The sequence below is a fragment of the Rhincodon typus genome, chromosome 17 (assembly GCF_021869965.1).
Source record: "Rhincodon typus isolate 14 chromosome 17, sRhiTyp1.1, whole genome shotgun sequence".
NCBI classification, from domain to species: Eukaryota; Metazoa; Chordata; class Chondrichthyes; order Orectolobiformes; family Rhincodontidae; genus Rhincodon; species Rhincodon typus.
The window spans coordinates 21,473,507-21,493,962 of record NC_063348.1 but is presented as its reverse complement, the minus strand read 5'-3'; the positions used below and the strand labels follow the sequence as shown (position 1 = coordinate 21,493,962).

Here is a 20,456-nt window from a genome sequence, read left to right as displayed (position 1 = left end):
ACAGATGCTGCCAGACCTGCTGAGCTTTTCCAGCAACTTTGTTTTTGATGCTAATAGGATAGACTGTCGGCAGATCTAGAAGCTTGAAACTCGGAATTGATTTAAGTACATATGATTCACAGCAACGCAATTATACACTGCTTCGATCTGTAAACTTACGGCCCAATAACTCCTTCTCTACTGCATCAGCAGCAGTCTGGGAGACCAACCCTGACTCCATAGTGGAGAGCTTCGATGGAGGTTCCACAAACAGCACCAGGCTTACCTTAGAATAAGGGAGCTGACTCGATAAAATTGTAACACTAAACTACCTACGATATAAATTTTAAGAATATTTGACTGTAGACAGGTATAAAAAGAAGCTATAGACAGCTGAACAAACCCATAGCAAATGGACCAGAGCATAGCTTTCTCATCTTACTCACATCTAGTCAAATGGTGGTAGGCAGTTGGGAAAATAGTTACTCCTGAGACTAGAACCAAAACAGGGTTAAGTATCCAAGTGGCTTTAGTGTTTAAATTGGTTCTTCAGAACTTCTTGTTGCATTAGATTTTACATGAAATATGCAGTTTCTGTTCTCAAATCCTTTTGAACTTTTCTTTACAGGAAATGATTGCACTTTATTTCATGATCGTATTAGGACTCAGCAGTTTGATGAAGTGGAACCGCCAAAGAGGCAACTCCCCACAACCAATAATAAAAGCAGGAAATCAGCAAACCATGTCAGACAAAAGCAGACCCTTAGACCCTGAAAAACTACCTCAGTCCCATTAAAGAGGTCAGCCAAGCTTTCAATTTCAAATGCATGTCCAAGCGAATACAAGATTGTGAACTTTTTTTGTTGTTTCAGATTGAACAACAAATAATATGTAGCTAATTAACAGTGAATCTGCTTTTGTTAACTGTGACCAAATAAATGTCTTGAATTAAGGGAGTTGTAAATTGAAGTTTCTTGCAAATGAACTGAAGCAAAATCAATATGATCTTACTGAGAGGGTGCAAGGTATTGACACCTTGTCCAAAGACGGAAAAATATTGAGCATTTTGGATTGTAAAAACCGGTGCTTTAAATTGCAATTAAAAATAAATGGAATTAGGGCATCAAGTAAAGCTCATGGGCATTTATATCTGGATACAAGGCCAATATAATTTGCGGCACCACGGAGATGAGCTTTGAAAGTTTGAGGGATTCTAAGATATCCCTGAGAAATTACAGATCCAGTAAGTATTCCAAGATCTGGAAAATTGAGAACAGCTATAGGCTAAAGACAGTGGTTTGCTGCACAAGATTTGGGTGGGAGTTTGTACTTGGATTGGAAATACTAAATTTGTGAGGAGTTAAAGCAAAGTGGAAAATTTGTCTGAGTTTAGCAGGGGAAGAAGTCTCCAGAGAAACTTACACCGGGAAAGACAGTTCTGGAGTTTAAAGTTTCCAGGTGGGAAAGGAAAAAAATCTATTGTCAGTCTTTGGGAGCCGGTATCATTTTGGTCTTGTTCCGGGTCAATTCAGTGTCTACTAAAAGAACCGCTTAAAGTATACCTATGGAGTGTGTTTTCTTAGTTATGCTAGAACTAAAAGGGGAATAGTTCTGTGGTTTAATGTATAAGTTGCCTATATGTATAGTGTTTAGTCAGAAGTGCTTTAATCTGGTGTAACAGGAAAAGTCTTAAAATGAGAAATCTTGTCATATTATCCTTTCAACTGTTGATTGCAAGTTTGTATTATTTTTAAAAGTTATCAGTCTTTCTGGTGATGTAATAATTACATTCCCTGAGTTGGATAGCTCCTATGACCATGAATAGAGAAAATCTGAAAGCCTCCATTTGCTAATATTGCTGCAACAGTGAAATAACCTGACATAATGAAAGGTTCTCTAGACAGGATATTTTGTTCTTTAGGCAACTTGGGGATACTTTGTTGGAGGATTTACTGTTTGTTGAAGCTTTTGATTTCATAGAATTCTAAAAACCCTCTCTTTGCTTTCATTCCCTCCAAAAGAAAGCCTGGGTGTCTTAGAAACCTTCAGTATTGCACCAGTATTGTGTCTATTAACCAATGTGAAACTCTTAGTATTTTAAAATTATTTTGAAAAAATGCTTAATGTTCTAAAGGAAGTGAATAAAAGAAAGTAAATTTGTTTGCCTGTTTGTGCTATTAGAATACTGTCAGACTTTGAGAGATGAAGCCCTGGGCAGGTTGATGTACATCAACTTTGAGGTCCTTACTATTACAACAAAAATAAGAGCATATGTGTTGGTAGGTGGAGGGGTCCAATCTATTGATTTATCTGATTCATTTTTTTGTCTGTGTAAAAGTTTGTATAAAATAAATTACTGGTATTTAAATTATCGTCCCTTCCTATGGTCTGTCTAGTTTAATTATTTGCATTAGAATATACAACAGTACAGTATAGGAGCTGGCCGTTCAGCCCACAATTCTATGCCAACCATGGCGCTATTCCAAACTAACCCCATCTGCCTGCACATGGTCCCTATCCCTTTATTCTCTGCCCATTCACGTGTCTGCCTAAATGCCTCTTAGATTTTGCTATCATATCTGTTTCTACTACCTCTCCTGGCAGCACGTATCGGGCACCTATTGCTCTCTGTGTAACAGAAAAAACTTTTCTTGCACATCTTTAAACATTTCCCTTCTCACCTTAAAGCTTCAACCCCTCCCCTCCCCCGCCCCAGTATTTGACATTGCCACCCTGGGAAAAAGTTTCCAACTATCCATCCCATCCATGCCCTTTTATAACTTTATATACTTCTATGAGATCACCCCTCAGCCTCCATTGCTGCAGCAAAAACTCCAACGAATTGTCCATACCTCTAGAGTTGAAAGTTGGGTTGATATCTTTTGATGAAACTGCAAGGGGACAGGTTGGGGATGGATCCTGACTTTGTAACAAGTTAAACTTGTGAAAGGCCAGTTAGTTTAATAACAGTTGTTGGGAAAATATTAAGAGGTTATAAAGGATGTAAGAATCGCAGAGGATTTAGAAATCCATAACATGGTCATGCAGAGTCAGCATGCTTCTTGAAAGGGAATCCTGTCAGACAAATTTATTATAATTTTTTTAAGGGTACCATGTAGGATAGATAAAGGGGAAGCAGTGAATGAAATATATTTGGAATTCCAAGAGATATTGAATAGTGTGCCGCATATAATGCTACATAAGAAAGTAAGAGCCTGTGGTTTTGGAGGTTGTCTATTAGCATAGATAATTGGCTAATTCATCAAATTAGACAGAGTTGGGATAAAGAAGGTATTTTCAGGATAGCAACCCTTAACTAGCCATAGGGATCATTACTGTGGCAAATTTAAAATACATATTAATGATTTGATTACAGGAAGAGAACTATCACTAGGTTTGTGAATGAATCAAAAAAGGTGGGAAGGCATGTAGTGAAGATAAGAGTCTTCTAGAGGGATACAGACAGGTTAGGTGAGTGAGCAAAAATTGGGCAAATGGAATATGATGTGGGAAAAGGTGAGTTTATGCACTTTTGTCGGAATAATAGAGGAACTGAATATTTAATGGAAAATAAAGTGCAGAAAGCTCCAACACACAGGTCTTTGGGACTCCTCATGTATGTGTGATAAAAGCTAGCATACAATTTAAGAAGGTAATGGGGTGGCAATTGGAAATGAATATAAAAGTAGGTAAGTCTTATTCAAAAAAAGAAGGATCAATTAGACTATAACTGGAATACCGTGCATAGTTTTGGTCCTCTTATCTAAGGGCTGGCATTGGAGGTAGTTGATCCTGGTATTGAGGAATTGTTTAAGGGGAGGTTCAGTAGTTCGGACCTGTACTCAGTAGAGTTTAGAAGAACAGAACCTTCCATTCTGAAGAAGGGTCACTGGACCTGAAATATTAACTTTGACTTCTCTCCACAGATGCTGCCAAACCTGCTGAGATGTGGAGAGGTTGTTTCCATTGTAGGAGACTCTAGGACCAGATGTCATATTCTCAGAGTAAGGGGTTGGTCATTTTGGACAAAGATGAAGAGCAATTTCTTCTGGGGGTAGTCCGTATAAAATTCTTTACTGCAGAGGGAGTGTTGAGGCTGTGTCATTAAGTATATTCAATATTGAGAGATTTTTAATCAGCAAGGGAATTGAGAATAATGGGGGGAAGACAGGAAAATGGAATTGAAGATTATCAGGTAAGCCATGATCTCACTGAATACAGAGCTGACTCGTTAGGCTGAAGCATCTATTTGTCCTCCTACATCTTATGGTCTTTGTTCTATTAGTCATCTTAGTAAGGTTAGCTAGTTGTGCTGTGTTTTGCCCCAACAGCCTGTTGTAGAGCAGATAAAACTGAATTGCAGATCCTATATTCTTCATGTTTCTTCATAATTGCTATCAATGATATTGGACTTGGTCCTCTTCCTGAAGTTAAAAATGGACGTACATTTGAACATAACACGGTAAGGCAGAGAGTGATGGGTACTGCTGCCAGTGGAACCAAGGCTGTATCAGTGCTTTCAAAAGAGAATAGTAGTAGTGGTGGTGGAGGAATTATTTTATGGGCTAAACTGGGTGCTAGAGGGTGGTGAAGTTAGACATTTCTGAGTGCAGTTCAAAGGAGAACACAGCAAGTGCTACCGCTGTCTTGGTGGTACTTTTCTGATCAGGATTTCAGTATAATATTGGGTGTAATTTGGACTATTTAATGACACCTTTATACTCAATCTCAGTCAGCCATTCATTTTATATGTGCAAGATTGTCTTTCAAGATGTCTCATTCCTTAAAAAGTGTATTAGTGATTCCTTTCACTTGTACAATATAGTAATTTCCAAAATGCAGCTGGTTGGGTGAACCAAAATCAGTATTATTGAAGTGGGCAGAAATTTCCTTGCATTTATCCCCACATCATGTTACTTTTCTGATAACACAGGATTTCTTAGGACTTGCATCAAAATGATAGCAGATCTAAGAAATTTCTTCCTCAGAGTCAATTGATTATAATTAAACTATATCAAAATCCAGAAGTGTAAGGAAGCAAAAATAAAACAGCTAATTTGACAAAAATGCAAAAGAATTTTTGAGTTACCAGCTACTAACATTTATCTTACAAAAATGATGCATCTCAGAAAAGGGCTACACATGTTGAAGTTGAATTTGAATATAGAGTATTACAGATAGAAATCTAGGACGTACATTGGTCACATGCCACCAACTTCACTTCTGATCCTTTCAGTTTTAACAACTGTTCTGTTTTAAGTGGTTAATTTTTCTATTACATTTTATTGGATTTTTTTTAACATTACTTATAAAGAAAATTTTGTAAATAAATTCTGTGTAGATGAGACTTTTTATTTCTGGGCCTAGAAACTACAGAGAAACAGTAGCAGTTATCTTTGGTTTCACTTGGTGCCATTTATCACTAAAATGCATAGGTGCAGATTAATATTTTCAGTTGTCAAACTTTGAAACAATAGTAGTTTGAAAGTAAAATATCACCAAACTCTATCTTGGGGCTTCCAATATCATCCATTTAAACTGCTTTAACTTAATGGCATTCAAGTTGTTGCACAACTTCAATTGTAACTGTTCAGTTCAACTGCAGTGTGATTAAGATACAATTTGATTGCAATGGTATAATCCCTGCTGTGGAGGCCACATTTCACACTCCACCGCACATGTCAGCATCTAACTGAATGAGATCTCATTTTTAGCTTTCCTATTTTCAACTTGACACTAAATTTGAACCAATTGATCTATGTTTCGAAAATGGAGATCTAATTTTAAACAATGGCTGCCCAGTAATGGGTAAAGACATTTCCTTTGTGTTATGTATTTTCAGAACTTGCAAGGGATGATTTTTATAAATTGGTTTATAGCTAGTATCTAGGTTAATGCGCACAACACCAACCTTTTTTTTCTCAACTCAGCGTGACACCTACATTTCACAAATCTAAATCTGTAATTTAATTCTATTTATGGTTCAGATATCATACTATGTTACACTTCTTAGTAGATTTCCTACCAATTATACTGTTGCTATAACTGGTGGAACAAAAATCAGTGACATTTAGTAACTGAATCACTAATCCTTTCCCCATTCTTGTGAAGAGCATTTAGTTTCTACTTGATATCTCTCCAGGGTAACAAGAGTTTGGAACAAAATTTCATTAGTTGGAGAATTGCAGGCACAAATGTTCATAACCGTTTTGGTTCTAAGGTAGTGACTATCACAGATCTCACAAGACTTGTTCTTCTTAGCTTTGATATCAATTAATTTTTACACAATAGCATGATACGCTTCACCATGTTAATGGTGTTAAATAAATGCCATTATCGTAACAATAGTACCAGGATTGTATTAGTATGGTTAAAAGTTGGAGTGCAGCAAATGTTGATTGAATAAGGCTGATACAGTATCTGATGGAACACAGTAATTGAACAGCATTGTTTGCAGGAAGATTGAGAAATTAGAAGTCTAATCTACTTGCCAAAACATTTTTCAAAATTTATTTATGGGATGTGGGAATCATTGGCCAGGACATCACTTATTGCCCATCCCCAATTGAGAACTTGATGATGACTGCCATTCTGAATCACTGCAGTCTTTGGGGTGTAGGAAGACTGTTCCACAATTTTAACTCAGTATCAATAATGAAACAGTAATGTTGTTTCAAGTCAGCATAATGTGTGGCTTAGAGTCGACCTTCCAGTTGGTCGTTATTTGAAGCTCTTTTACTTCCAGGTAATAGAGATTGGAGATTTGGAAGGTGCCTGTCAAATGAACCGTGGTGAGTTGCTACAGTAGAAGGTATTCATTGCTGCCACAGTCAGTGATGCAAAGCAAGAATTCTGAAGGTGGAGGATGGGTGCCAAGCAAGCAGGCTGCTTTGTCCTGAATCATGTCAAGCTACTTGAGTGTTGTTGGAGCTGCACCTAAAGTCATAGAGGTATGCAGCATGGAAACAGGCCCTTTGGCCCAACCCGTCCATGCCGACCAGGATTCCTAAACTGAACTGGTCCCATTTGTCAGCATTTGGCCCATGTCCCTCTAAACCTTTTGTATCCATATACCCGTCCAGATGCATTTTAAATGTTGTAATTATACCAGCCACTATCACTTCCTCTGGCAGCTCATTCCATATACAATCCACCCTCTGTCTGAAGAAGTTATCCCTCAGGTCCCTTTTAAATCTTTCCCATTTCATCTTAAACCTATGCCCTCTAGGTTTGGACTTCCTTATTCTGGGGAGAAGACCTTGACTATTTACCCTATCCATGCCACCCCATGATTTTATAAACCTCTATAAAATCACTCCTCAGCCTCCAATGCTCCAGGGGAAAAAGTCCCAGCCAATCCAGCCTCTCCTTGTAACTCAGACCCTCCAGTCTTATTAACATCCTTTTATGCACCCTTTCCAGTTTAATGACATTTTTCTTATAGCACAGTGACCAGAATTGTATGCAGTACTCCAAATGTGGCCTTACCAATGTCTCAACTCCTGTACTCGATGTTCTGACCGATGAAGGCAAGCATGCCAAATGGTTTCTTCACTACCTTGTTTACCTGTGACACTACTTCCAAGGAACTATGTACCTGGATAACACCCTTGGATGATGACAGGGGGTGCTACAGTATCTGAGGAGTTGTGAATGATGCTGAACAGTGAGCAATCATCAGTGAATATGCTTGATGATAATCAGCTGAATAAGGTTGCGCCTAGGACAAGACCCTGTAATGCAGCGATAGTGTCTCTGTTTCTGGACAGGGTTCAAGTCCCACTTGCTCCAGTAGTATGTGATGACGCCTCTGAACAGGTTCATTAGAAAATATCTTCTCTGACAAACTCTTGGAGTAACATCCTTGCACTGAAGACAACCACAACCATCTTCCTTTGTGCTAGGTACATCACCGACCAGCAGAGTTTTCCGCTGATTCCTATTGACACTATTGTTGACAGATTCCTTGATGCTACACACTGTAAAATGCTTTGATGTCAAGGGCAGTCACTCAACTCACCTCTGGAGTTCAGCTCTTTTGTCCGTGTTTGGACCAAGGCTGTAGTGAGGTCAGGATCTGTATAGCCCAAGCAGAATGCAACTGAGCATCAGTATGCAGTTTTATGCTGTGCAATTGACAGTGGACTGATTGTACAGTAATTGTTTGAATTGGATTTATCCTGGCTTTTGTGCACAGGACATACCTGACCAATTTTCCGTATCACTGGGTAAATGTCTGTGTTGTAGCTATACTGGTTTGCTAGGGTTGTGGCATGTTCTGGAGCACAAGGCTTAAGTACTATTGCTAGAATTTTGTTGGCAGCCTATAGCCTTTGATCTCACAGAGTGAATCAGATTGGCTGAAGACTGCAATCTGTGATGCTGGAGACCTTGGGACAAGGCTGAGATGGATCAAACACTTGGCTGAAGATTGTTGCAAATGCTTTAGCCTTGTTTTTTGCACTGATTTGCTGGGCTTACCCATCATTGATGATCAGAATGTTCATGGAGTCTCGTCACTTTGTTAGATATTTAATTGTCCAGCACTATTCATAACTGGTTGTGGCAGGAATGCAGAGCTTAGCTCTGAAGTGTTGGTTGTGGGATCACTTAGCCCTACCTGTTGCCTGCTGCTTTCACTGTTTGGCGTGCAAGTAGCCCTATGCTGTAGTTTCTGCAGGTTGATGCCTCATTTTAGGTATGCTGGTGTTGTTACTGGCACCACTATCTTCATTAAGCTAGGGTTGATTCCCAAACTTGATAGAAAAAGTAGCATGGTGCTATACCAAATCATTAGGTTACAGACAGTGGTTGGATACAATTCTGCTGCTGATGGCCCACAGTGTCTCTTACCCAGATTTATGATGTCAGAGATCTATTCAAAAATCTATTCCATTGAGTATGATGGTACTTCCACACAACACAAATGGATGGTATCTTCATTATGAATGTTAGATGGCATCTCCTACCAACACTGTCATGGTAGATTTGTGAAAATGAATAGGGAAAAGCATGCCTAATCTCATGATTTCCTTAATACTTGCTGCAAACTCATTCTAGCAGTTATGTCTTATGTCCTTTACAACTTAGCTAAGTTGGACAGCAATGGTGCTGCCATGTCACTCTTAGTTGTAGATATTGTAATTCCCCACCCAGTGTACCTTTTGAGCCTTTTGTGCTTCTTCTGATTAGTATTTAATATGGAGGAGTAATGCCTCATTAGCTGGAGTGGTTGGCCCATTTTTGAAATGATGACATGAGACCTCATGGTTCTGGAGACAATGTTGCAGACTGACAGGGAAACCCCCTCCTGATTGTGTACTACTGTGCTGTCACCCTTAGTGAGTCTTTCCTGCTCATGGGACAGTGTATATCCAGGTAAGCTGATGATATATGGGACATGACAAAATGCGATTCTGTGTGTACGGCTTTGTCAGACTGTTACTTAAATAATCTATGGGACAGCTCTTAAAATTTTGACACGAGAGGATATGTGGGAGTAAAGAGGGGCAATAATATTCTAAAACATGTCAATATAAATAAGGAGGAGGTATTGGGTGCTTTAAAAAGCATTAAGGTAGACAAATCCCCAGGACCTGATGGGATCTATCCCAGTATACTGAGGCAGGCGAGGAAGTAAATTGCTGGGGCCTTGTATGAAACCTTTGTGATTTTTTTAGTCATGGGAGTGGTCCCAGAGGACTGGAGAATAGCCAATGTTGTTCCTTTGTTTAAGAAAGGCAACAGGGATAATGTGAGAAATTTCAAGCTGGTGAGCCTTACATCAGTGATGGGGAAATTATTGGAGAAGGTTCTTAGGGATAGGATTTACTCATATCTGGGAAAATATGGACATACTAGTCATAAGCAGCATGGCTTTGTGTGGGGGAGGTTATGTCTCACAAATGTAAGTGTTTTGAGGAAGTGACAAAGATGATTGAAGAGGGCAGGGTGGTGGATGTTGTCTATATGGACTTCAGCAATGCCTTTGAAATGGTCCTTCATGGCAGGCTGATACAGAAGGTGAAGTCAAATGGGATCCAAAGGCTGGTAAGGTGGACACAGAACTGGCTTAGTCATTGCAGAATGGAGTAACAGTGGAAGGTTGTTTTTCTGATTGGAGATCTGTTACTGGTGGTGTTCCACAGAGATCAGTGCTGGGACCCAGGTGGTTTGTGTATATATCAGTGTTTTGGAGGAGAATGCAGGTGGCCTGATTAGAAAATTTGCAGATGACACAAAGATTGGGGGAGCTGCAAATCATGAGGAGAATTGCTAGAGGATGCAGCAGGTTATAGATAGGCAGGAGACTTGCACAGAGAAATGGCAGATGGAGTTTAGTCCAGACAAATGTGAGGTGATGCATTTTTGGAGGTCTAATGCAGGAGGGATCCAGTCAATGGCAGAACCCTGAGAAGCATTAACATATAGAGGGATCTCGATGTTTTGGTCCACAGTTCTCTGAAAGTGGCAACACAAGTGGATAAGGTGGTCAAGAAGGCATATGGCGCACTTGCCTATATTTGTCAAGGCATAGAGAATGAAAATTGGCAAGTCATGTTGCAGCTATATAGAACTATAGTTAGGCCACATTTGGAATATGGTGTACAGTTCTGGTTGTCACACTGCCAGAAGTTTGCGGCAGCTTTGGAGAGGGTACAGAAATGGTTTACCAGGATGTTGCCTGGTTTGGAGAGTACTAGCTGTCAGGAGAGATTGGCCAAACTTGGTTTGTTTTCACCTGAGCGTCAGAGGCTGAGGGGCTACCTGATAGAAGTTTGCAAAATTAAGAAAGTCTGGATAGTCGGAGTCTTTTTCCCAGGGTAGAAATGTCGATTACGAGGAGACATTGGTTTAAGGTAAAAGTAGAAAAGTTTAAAGGTAATGTGAAAGGCAGTTTTTTTTTTAAAACAGAGAGTGGTAGGTGCCTGGAATGCGCTGCCAGTGGAAGTGGTAGAAGCAGGATACAATAGCGACATTTAAGAGACATCTTGACAGATACGTGAATAGGCAAGGAATACAGGGATTTGAACAGTATAGAGGCAAAAGGTTTTTAGTTTAGAACAGTGCTGGCACAGGCTTTTTGGGCCAAAGGGCCTGTTCCTGTGCTGTACTGTTCTTTTGTTCTTTGTTAGTAAGGAGGATTGCAGAGTCAATTGGACTTGGTTTGCAGTTATCATTTCCATTGCCTAGCTTAACATCAAGTGCTCTATCTGGTTTCAGTTATTTTTTATGTAACAAAATAAGATAGTACCTTTCCAAAAGATGGTCCTTTTATAGCCAAAGTAGTTCTAAAATTTGGGCAAAGTTGGAAATGTGCAACCGATTTATTGAGAGCACGTTTCCACATTACAGCAATGGCCAGTACATTTTCTGTTGTGTTTGTGTGTGAATCTGGGTGAGAGATCTACTGTACTTTCACAAGAAACAGTAGAACAGGATTTTCAACTAATGAGTGTAAGCAAGATTTCAGACCCTGAAGCAGCTCAGTATGCAACATGAATTGTAAATAGATTCAAGTAGCAAAAAGATTACTACGTTGTGAAGATTTACTTTTACACTTGTGGAAAAATATAAAAATGGAGTTCAGACCCTGAAAGTAAAATGCAAATCCATTCCAAATCCAAAGTGAGCAAAAGTGATTATGACATCGCCCAGTGCAGGTTGTGAGGCCTCTAATTGCCAGCAGAGGGAGTTGTAGGAGGTGAGAACCAATGAACAGATGTCAAACAGGTACGTTTCACTGCTTCTGTGTTCAGTTTCTTTCATCAAAATGATCTGATCCGAGCAGAATGTCTAGTAACACCTCTGTAGTGTAGTCCCACAAATGATCTCTTCAACAAGATGAGAACAACATAGACCACGGTGCCTCCCAAGGCTAGGCCAACTGTGATAGTAGCATAATTAGGACCTTAGATTAAAAAGAAAACTAATTAAATTCCATAGCTTTTTGACAGCATATTGACAAGCTATGACCTCGTCAACTAATCATAACGCTGACACAATCCTTTTTCAGAGGAGTGAAGTCTGTTTCAAAATTAGTAAAGCGTGCACGCTGAACAAATAGAAATACATTTGGAAAGAAAACCGATTATAGTGGTTACAAGATGTGATGGTAGGGATTCAAACTGGGTTTCCCTCTCCTGTCTCCCTATCTCGTGCCCCATTGTGGATTTGGAAAATGTATCAATTCTAAATGTGAAATCCAGACACTTGGCTATGGATTGGAATTTGCATACTTGCAGGATTTCAAATTCTGTCAACTCGACAAATTGGTGTGACATCTTCATGTCACACAGCAGTCATGTATTTGACCCACATGGAGGAGACATAATTGTCAAATTAGTGAAAGCACTATATCCATTCAATGAAATTATCCAAACTAATTTCAATTATAGCTTATACAGAAAGGCAGTCCCATCATCTTGGAATGCATTCTCAAATTTGAAGGATAATATGTTATTATCTATTGTCACTTTTCACATACAAAGTTGTAAAAAGTTTATTTTTAATCTTTTGATTCCCTTTTCACTTATTGTCTTAGTATGGCCTTAGTAATGATGCAGATTTGTGCCACTTGGGGTAAAATTCAACACAGTCTGTCTGAACCTTAGACAGTTGCTATGGAGAGGAATTGAGTTGGTATTTAGGGAAGAAGACAGTGGCTTTCGTTTTCCTAATACCTAGTTGAGGAAATTGTATATTCATCTAGTTTGATAATTTAACAAAAGCACTGGAATTAAGGAAGGTGCTGGTAATGATGTAGAGCTGAGTGTCTTCAGCACGTACATGAAAGTACATGCTGTACTTTTGGTTGATGCTGCCAACGTGCAGCATGTATGTGATAAAGAGGCGGGATCCAAAATAGATCCTTGAAGGATCAGAGTGGTGGTGTGTGAATGGGAAGAAATGCAATTTGCAAATCAAGCTCTTGTTATGATTCATTAGGTAAGAATGGAACTAGGTGAGGACATTCCAGGCTGGTGTGACCACCTCTGTCAAAGGGTGTAGACAGGTTGAGGACAAGGAATGCTAATTTATCTTTGTCGTAGTCACATGGAATGTCACTTATGTACAGTACTTATGCAAATTGGCAAATTCATTCAACCCATCAAATAACACTCAGACACTGCGCAATGAAGCTCACTCAATTTGTAGGTCAGCTGTTTTAGCTGAGATGCTGAATGTAGGAAAACTATATCCTCTGAAGTACTTCTCCTTTTGTTGAAGCAAATCTATATCTGTCTAGTATGATGATAAAATAGCAGAACTCAACTCAACAGCACCAGACTTGAGGAGATTACCAATGTGGATTAATCTTGGACAGTGAGATGTGTGAGTCATATCCTATGAACAATGTTCTTTATTCTTCCAAGAAACTTTGGAAGATATTTAGGGCAAGCCCTACCCTAGCTCTTACTGCCAAATGCACTCCCTGGTATGATGCTGATCAGGTAAGTTGCATGTTTGAAACCTGAAAAAAAAACTGACTTCAGCTAAGATGACCAGTTTAGTTAATTATATGCACAGACCCAAAACTTTTACTCTGTCTAATCTACTGAGCATTTCCAGCATCTTTCTGTTTTTACGTGGTATGTTACAGCTGGCTTTTGGCATTCCAGGGCCTGGGTCCTGATTCTCACTGATATGCAGGACTCCAAATAGAATTGAAAGTGTGAGAGTGTCAGGCATATAGCTAACAGGATACAGGCCAGCAGCGTACATAGCTATATGCATAGCTGATTTGTATTTACCATCAAGGCTTGTGTGTGAATAATGGCCACTTTAGCAGGCTGAGTGCCTGAGGAAATATACTTCAGCAAGGAGCCAGCAATGCTCAGAAGAGGAGGCAATTAAACTTTGATGGAGCATGGGAAACAATTGATCCTAAACACTTTAATTCTCACCAGAGTCACTCTCCTTTTTGATGTGAATGGGTCCTGCACTGACTTGCTGCATGTCCGAATGTTCCATTTGTGAATTATTGTCAGAACCACATCCCAGGGTACATGATGTGGAATTATACGCATTGGTGCATAACTGGACATTGCAAGTAACAAACACCTAGTGGAAAAACAGACTGATTACAGTTAGCATGTTGACAATGCGTCAGTGAGAATCTTAAGAGCAAGAATTGTAGCTAGAGTTACTACATCTGGTTGGACAAATCCTTGAGGTTACATCACGCCACCTCTGACTCTTCACTCACCCAAACAGCCTTTCTTCCATAGTTTAATATTTTTATAAAATAGTCAAAGATGTTTTTTTTAAACAATAAAACATTGTTTTAATGCACTGTTTTTTTTTAACCTCGCTGTGCACATACATGGACCTTCAAGGATTGGTATCCTTAACATGGATCAGGAATTATTAATGGAGTTTGGGAATGGGAATATAGCACTACTGTTTTGGACTATTTCTCACACACAGCACCACAGAGGAATTGACAATATCTGTGTATTATCCATTTGCTCCTCAGCTGCCCAGTACTTTGAATTTTCTCCTTTGAGCCTCAGCTTTAATAACAACAGTATCCAGCCTTAGCATGTTGTGGGTGAGCTAGTTCTTTCAAAGCTGATGGTCTTTAACATGTTCACCTGTTGATACATTAAACTTTTAAAACAAATTAACCTGTTTACAGGGATAAGTCAGCTGCCAGGTTTTGACTCTGGATGGCTGAAATTGGAGGGTGTGGAGCTATGTTGAAATATCAGAGGCAACTCATTTGGATCTTACTTTCACCTCAAAATATTTTGTTCCAAGATCCTTTAGAAGAACAAAGGCAAAGACAAATTAAGATAGGCCATCTTCCATTTGGCACAACTTCCTGTTCGCATACATACTTAAACACCTTTGTTTCAACATTGACTGTAATTTGTAATGTTAATATCATACTATAGCATATTCAACCACAAAGGCCTGTAATTTATAAGACTATATGACCATAAACTTTTTTTATTCACTCATGAGATGTGGACATTGCTGGCTGGGCCAGCATTTAATGCCCATTCCTTGAGAAGGTGGTGGTGAGCTGCTTTCTTGAACTGTTGCTGTCTATGTGCTGTAGGTAGACCCACAATGCTATTAGGGAAGGAATTCCAAGATTTTGACTCAGCAACAAGGATGGAACGGCGATATAATTCCAAGTCTGGTTGGTGACTGGCTTGGAGGGGAATTTGCAGGTGGTGGTGTTTGCATGTATCTGGTCATCTTATACTTCTAGATAAAAAGGGTCTTGGATTTGGAAAGTGCTGTCTAAGGATCTTCAGTAAATTGCTGCAAGATTCGGTGGGCCTTGTTAGCGTAAATGTTGAGAAGGTGTTTCCACTTGTGTGGGAGAATCTCAAACTAGGGGACATAGTTACATAAAAAGGGGACACTCAATCAAAACTGAGAAGTGAAGGATTTTCTTCTGCCAGATTGTAGTGAATCTCTGGAATTCTCTCCCCCAGAGAGTTGTGGAAACTAGACCATTGAAAGTATTTAAAGAGGAGCTAGGTAGCTTTTTGAAATATTAGGGAGTTAATAGCTATGCTGAGGCAGCAGGAAAGAGAAGTTGAGGGCTGGGGCAGGTCAGCCATGATCCTGTTGAATGAGGGCCCTTCTTCTGTTCCTTTTTGTTATGTTCTTATGTACAGGTGTGTGTGAGTACTTGTCTAGCCCTACCTACCTAGCCTCCCTTTGTTGGCTTCCGCCTAAGGAAAATTATGAGTGTTGAATGCAAAAATGCAACAATGTGTACAGCATCAAGAAAACCAAGTACGAACAGAAAAACCATGTTAAAAAAAGCTTCCTCCTAATAGATCTTTCATTTATTTGTTACTGCCTCGCAACCCTGGACCCTCATTGCATATTTACATCGGATTTGCTGATTTTTATCTGGCATTTTATTTGATGGAAAGTCATATCCAGGGTGCACATATTTGCAAATTAATACATTACTCCAGTATGAAACTTCTACCTATTTTCTGTGACCAGTTTCTGGCTTTTACTGCAATAGCTCACAACCAGCATTTGTTAATTCAGGCTACTATGTCTTTGAAGATTTGAAAGAAACAAAATGTTTCTCCATGCTTTTCAAAGGAGAAGTAAAGTTGAGGCATAGTGATTCAGACTCTGAGCCTTGAGATCATTCTGAAGAGGAGAATTAATTTCCACTTGGAGAGACAAGATTTGATCAGGGAATGTCAGCATGGTTTTGTCAGAGGGAGGTCATGCCTTGCAAATTTGATTGAATGTTTTGAGGAGGGGATCAGGTATGTAGATGAGGATAGTGCAGTTGATGTAATTTATGTAGATGTCAAGGAATTTTGTTGAAAAAGTCAACATGGGAAATGCATAAAGAAGGTAAATGCACATGGGATCCAGGATAACTTGACAAGATGGATCCAAAATTGATTTAGTGGTAGGAGATAGATTGTGGTGATAGAAGGCTGTTTGTGTCGCTGGAGGCCAGTGTGCAGTGGCATACCAGAAGGATCAGTGCTGGGTCCCTTATTGTTTGTGATTATGTACAAACAATAGAATTGATAATATGGAGGTGGGGAGGGGGTGTGTAGTGGAATGATAGTTAAGTTTGTTGATGACACAAAGAATGACTGGGCAGTGAAGAGAAAAGCTTTAGGTTACAGGAAGATATGGATGGAATGATCAGATAGGCAAGTCAGTGTTATATGGGATTTAATCCTGAAAAGTGTGAAATGATGCACTTTGGAACAAGTAGCAAGACAAGGGAGTACTCAATGAATGGCTAGACACTAGGAAGCTCAGAGGAACAGAGGATCTTGGGGTACTTGTCTGCAGATCCATGAAGGCAGCAGTTCAGGTTAATATGGCATTAAAAAGGCATACAGGACACTTGCCTTTATCAGTTGTAGCATAGATTATAAGAACAGAGTGGAAGAATACATAAGGTTTTAGTAGGGATCTGACAGTGTTAATGGCAAGAGACTTTTTTTCCCCAGCTGGAAGTTCTAGTACACAAGGGCATAATCTCAATGCTGAGGGCAGCACGCTGGCTCAGCAATTCGTAGCGGACCCAGGTTCAATTCTAGTCTCCGGGTAACTGTCTGTGTGGAGTTTGCACTTTCTCCCTGTTTCTGTGTGGGTTTCCTCTTGGTACTCCAGTTTCCTCCCAGAGTCCAAAGATGTGTAAGTTACGTGGATAGGCCACGCTAAATTGCCCATAGTGTTCAGGGATGTGCAAACTAAGTGGATTAGCCATGGGAAATGCAGGGTAACAGGGTGTGAGTCTGGTTGGGATGCTTTTTGGAGGGTCGGTGTGGACTCAATGGGCTGAATAGACTGCTTCCACACAGTAGGGATTCTATGATTTAGGACTGAGTTGAGGAGAAATTTCTTCTCCCAAAAGGATTTGAATTTTTGGAATTTTGATCCCCTTAGGGCTGTAGATGTTTCATCACTGAGTATATTGAAGACTGACGGAGAAACATTTTCAGATTCTGAGTGAGTCGAAGGATATGGGAATCAGATGAGAATTAAGGTTCAGGATCAGTGTGAATCCTATTAAGTGTTGCAGCAGACTCGAGGGGATGTTTGGCTTATTCCTCTTTCTTAGCTTCTTATGAGCTAATGGAAAAATAGTCAGAAAATGAGCCCATTAACTACAATGCATACATAGTGTTTTGAAATGAAACAGAATGGCTTGGAACATGGATTTGATAATAATTCATAAGTTGACAACTTGTTTAGAAGTGCATGGCAATCTGTTAATGGATTGCCTGAGCAGGAATGGGCTAACTAGGAATTGAATGTAGGATCTTTATGATGATTATATGCTCAATATTACACTAAAGTTTTCTTCTATTTATTCATGGGATGTGGGCGTCACATGAATAGAAGGCCAGCATTTGTTACCTATCCCAAACCGTCTTTGAACAGATTGATAAGGCCCTTTCGGAGGGCAGTTAAGAATCAGCCACATTGCTGTGGGACTGGGAAGCACATGTAGGCCAGACTAGATAAGGCTGACAGATTTTCTTACCTACAGGGAACCAGATGGGTTTTCACAACCATCAACAGTAGTTACATGGTCACCATTAAGCTAGTTTTGAATGACAGACTTTTTTATTGAATTCAAATTTCACCATCTACCATGGTGAGGTTTGAACCCAAGTCCCCACATTATTGGTCTGGATTACAAACTCAATTGCGTCACTGCTACACCTCTGCCTTCCACCAAGATAAGCAATACATTTATGCATTGAGTCATTAGACCACTTGTCTTAACTTCTAATAAATTTACCTTATTTCCAAAGGCTACCATACAATATATATTTTAACTAAAGATGAAAAAGTCTTGTTGGTAAAAGCACCTGTGTGGGGTGATGTGGTAAAGAGGACAGTTTGATGGAATATACTTTTTCTTTACTGTTTCCAGTTTGATGTTCCTTTGTTGTGCTGTTATTTAAGCAGCTGTTACAAACAAAAAGACAAACAAACAGAATATTAGGCAGGACTAGTGTTAATGTTCTTTCGAGTTATGTATTATCCATATGTCAATCTAGTGCACCTTTGCCTCTTGGTCAAAAGTTCCTGGCCCACTGCAGGACTGGAACATATGATTTAAGTTGAATCGAGTGAGTGCTGCACTGTTAGAAGAGTCATCTGATGTCTGGTTTGCCTGTTCAGGTAGACCTTCAAGGTCCGTTGGCTAAACCAGAATTCATCCCACAGTTTGATACCAATACAATGAATGATATGCCAGACCATAATGTTTTAGATTATAGTTGATTACAATTCTACTGCTGATAGCTCACAGCTGCTCATTCATGTACAGTTTTCAGCTCCCAGATCTGTTCCAAATCCATCCCATTTAGCATTTGATAATGCACAAAACACAATGGAAAATAGACTCGGTGTGAAGAAATGACTTTGTCTCCACATGAACAATGCAAAGGTAACTTCTACCAAAATTGTCATGGATCGAGGTTCTTCAGGACTTAGCCAGCTCAATCAGTAAAAGTTTTACACAGTCCTTCTTGATGTCGGATATTTAAGTTTATAGTTCCTCAGTGTTCAAGTGGGAGGCATACTGATTCATCAGCTGACGAAAAAGTGGTACCCGGCAAGAAGATTGCTTGTTTGATTTGTTGCCATGAGAGGTCACGGAGTCTACAGTCAATGTTGAGGTCTCCTAGAGCCAGCTGTACATCACTATAGAACACATCTCTCACAGGTCTATCCTGTCAATGAGACAGGACATACCCAGAGATGGTGTCTGAGACATTGTCTGGCAGATATGATTTGGTGTCATTATGTCAGACTACTTCTTGACTAGTGTGAGGAGGAGCTGCCTGAATTTTTGGCATGTACCCAAATGTTTGTGAAAAATAATTTGCAGAGTTGACATTGCACATTCTGTGCAATTGCTAACTTCTGTGTTTCTTCGTTGTGAAAGTGTTAATCTCTTCATTCATGCTAATGGGTATGCTATGCATTGTTATTATTTCAGTTTCCAGCATTTACAGTTACTTAATCTGCATCTTTGTTTTGAAGAAGCTGTCCTCTTCGAAGACAGTTGAAAACATGATAAAAATACTTACCAACAGTCTATTCCACATGGCTAACTTTCTGTGAGAAAAGAGTCAACAAAGACTTGGACCAAATGACTTCTTTTCTTCAGCAAACTCCAATGGTTGTACAAATTAGATTGTGCAAGGGTCCATGCCAATCATAAATGCTATAGTTGTTATTATCTACTTAGGTTTATTTAATACATCAGTTATAATGCTATCGACTGTCTGAAGCAGGGACAGAAATTGCAGTGTTGAGTATTTCTGGCATCCGCTCAAGGGCTGATTTTAACTTTCAACTTTAAACAAGAATAGAGAATCAGAATTCTAATAGAGAATTAGCGTGCATTAATGGGATGATGAGATACTCCCAGCAGTTTTCTGGCAGGCTGAAAGTTAAGTTCCATCATTAAAATGAACAAAAAATTGCCTTACTTACCCTTGCTGTAAAAGTGTAATTCCTGCTGAAGCGTTATATTCTGACATCTGGCAAGATTCCACATAGAGTGAGAGGGTAGTCACATTGCTCTTGACAGTGATACTTATGTATAAAAGGTCCTTGTTGGTAGCTTCAAATGGAGTGTGGGCCTTGGCTGTTCTTCTGCTGGAGTTGTACTGTTTACTGAACTGTATCTCAAAGCTGTAGTCTCCAAATATCTTCTGTGTAGTACTCTTCAATAAGTTGGTTTCTTTACTGCCATTATTTAATCGCTGGAATTTACACGTCACTGGGATGGCCACCTGCTCTCTCTCTGCCAATGTTGTATTTCTGCTCCGGTTGATGATTTTATTTGTGAAGATATCGTGAGATTCATCTTCCTGAGAAGAAGAAATGTGTGACATTTGTACAAGGGAAACAGTTCCCAGTTTCAGAAACACCCATATTCATTTTGAATCAGTGATGGTAGGAACTGCAGATGCTGGAGAATCCGAGACAACAAG

At 39.5% G+C, this 20,456-nt stretch overlaps 2 protein-coding genes across 3 annotated transcripts in view; one reads left to right on the top strand and one right to left on the bottom strand.

Annotated features, from left to right (window-relative positions):
• The window catches only part of gatd1 (glutamine amidotransferase class 1 domain containing 1), a 27,521-nt gene extending 22,211 nt beyond the window's left edge, over positions 1-5,310 (top strand). Inside the window, exons 8-9 of one of the 2 annotated variants that reach the window (XR_007263965.1) lie at positions 608-779; positions 3,906-5,310. Coding sequence is in view for 1 of the 2 variants with exons in the window: in XM_020526582.2 (XP_020382171.1) it covers positions 608-614 (7 nt within the window). In the remaining variant the exon portion in view is untranslated. Of the gene's footprint in view, positions 1-607; positions 932-3,905 lie in introns of those variants that run through there. The other variant, XM_020526582.2, reaches the window with a different exon arrangement.
• A 5,966-nt stretch (positions 5,311-11,276) lies between these two features.
• The window catches only part of LOC109926728, a 30,062-nt gene continuing 20,882 nt past the window's right edge, over positions 11,277-20,456 (bottom strand). The window contains exons 5-8 of the mRNA XM_048607314.1: positions 19,954-20,333; positions 18,315-18,414; positions 13,887-14,043; positions 11,277-11,890 (exon numbers count right to left, since the gene is read on the bottom strand). Coding sequence (XP_048463271.1) covers positions 11,748-11,890; positions 13,887-14,043; positions 18,315-18,414; positions 19,954-20,333 — 780 coding nt within the window. The 3' untranslated portion in view covers positions 11,277-11,747. The remainder of the gene's footprint in view (positions 11,891-13,886; positions 14,044-18,314; positions 18,415-19,953; positions 20,334-20,456) is intronic.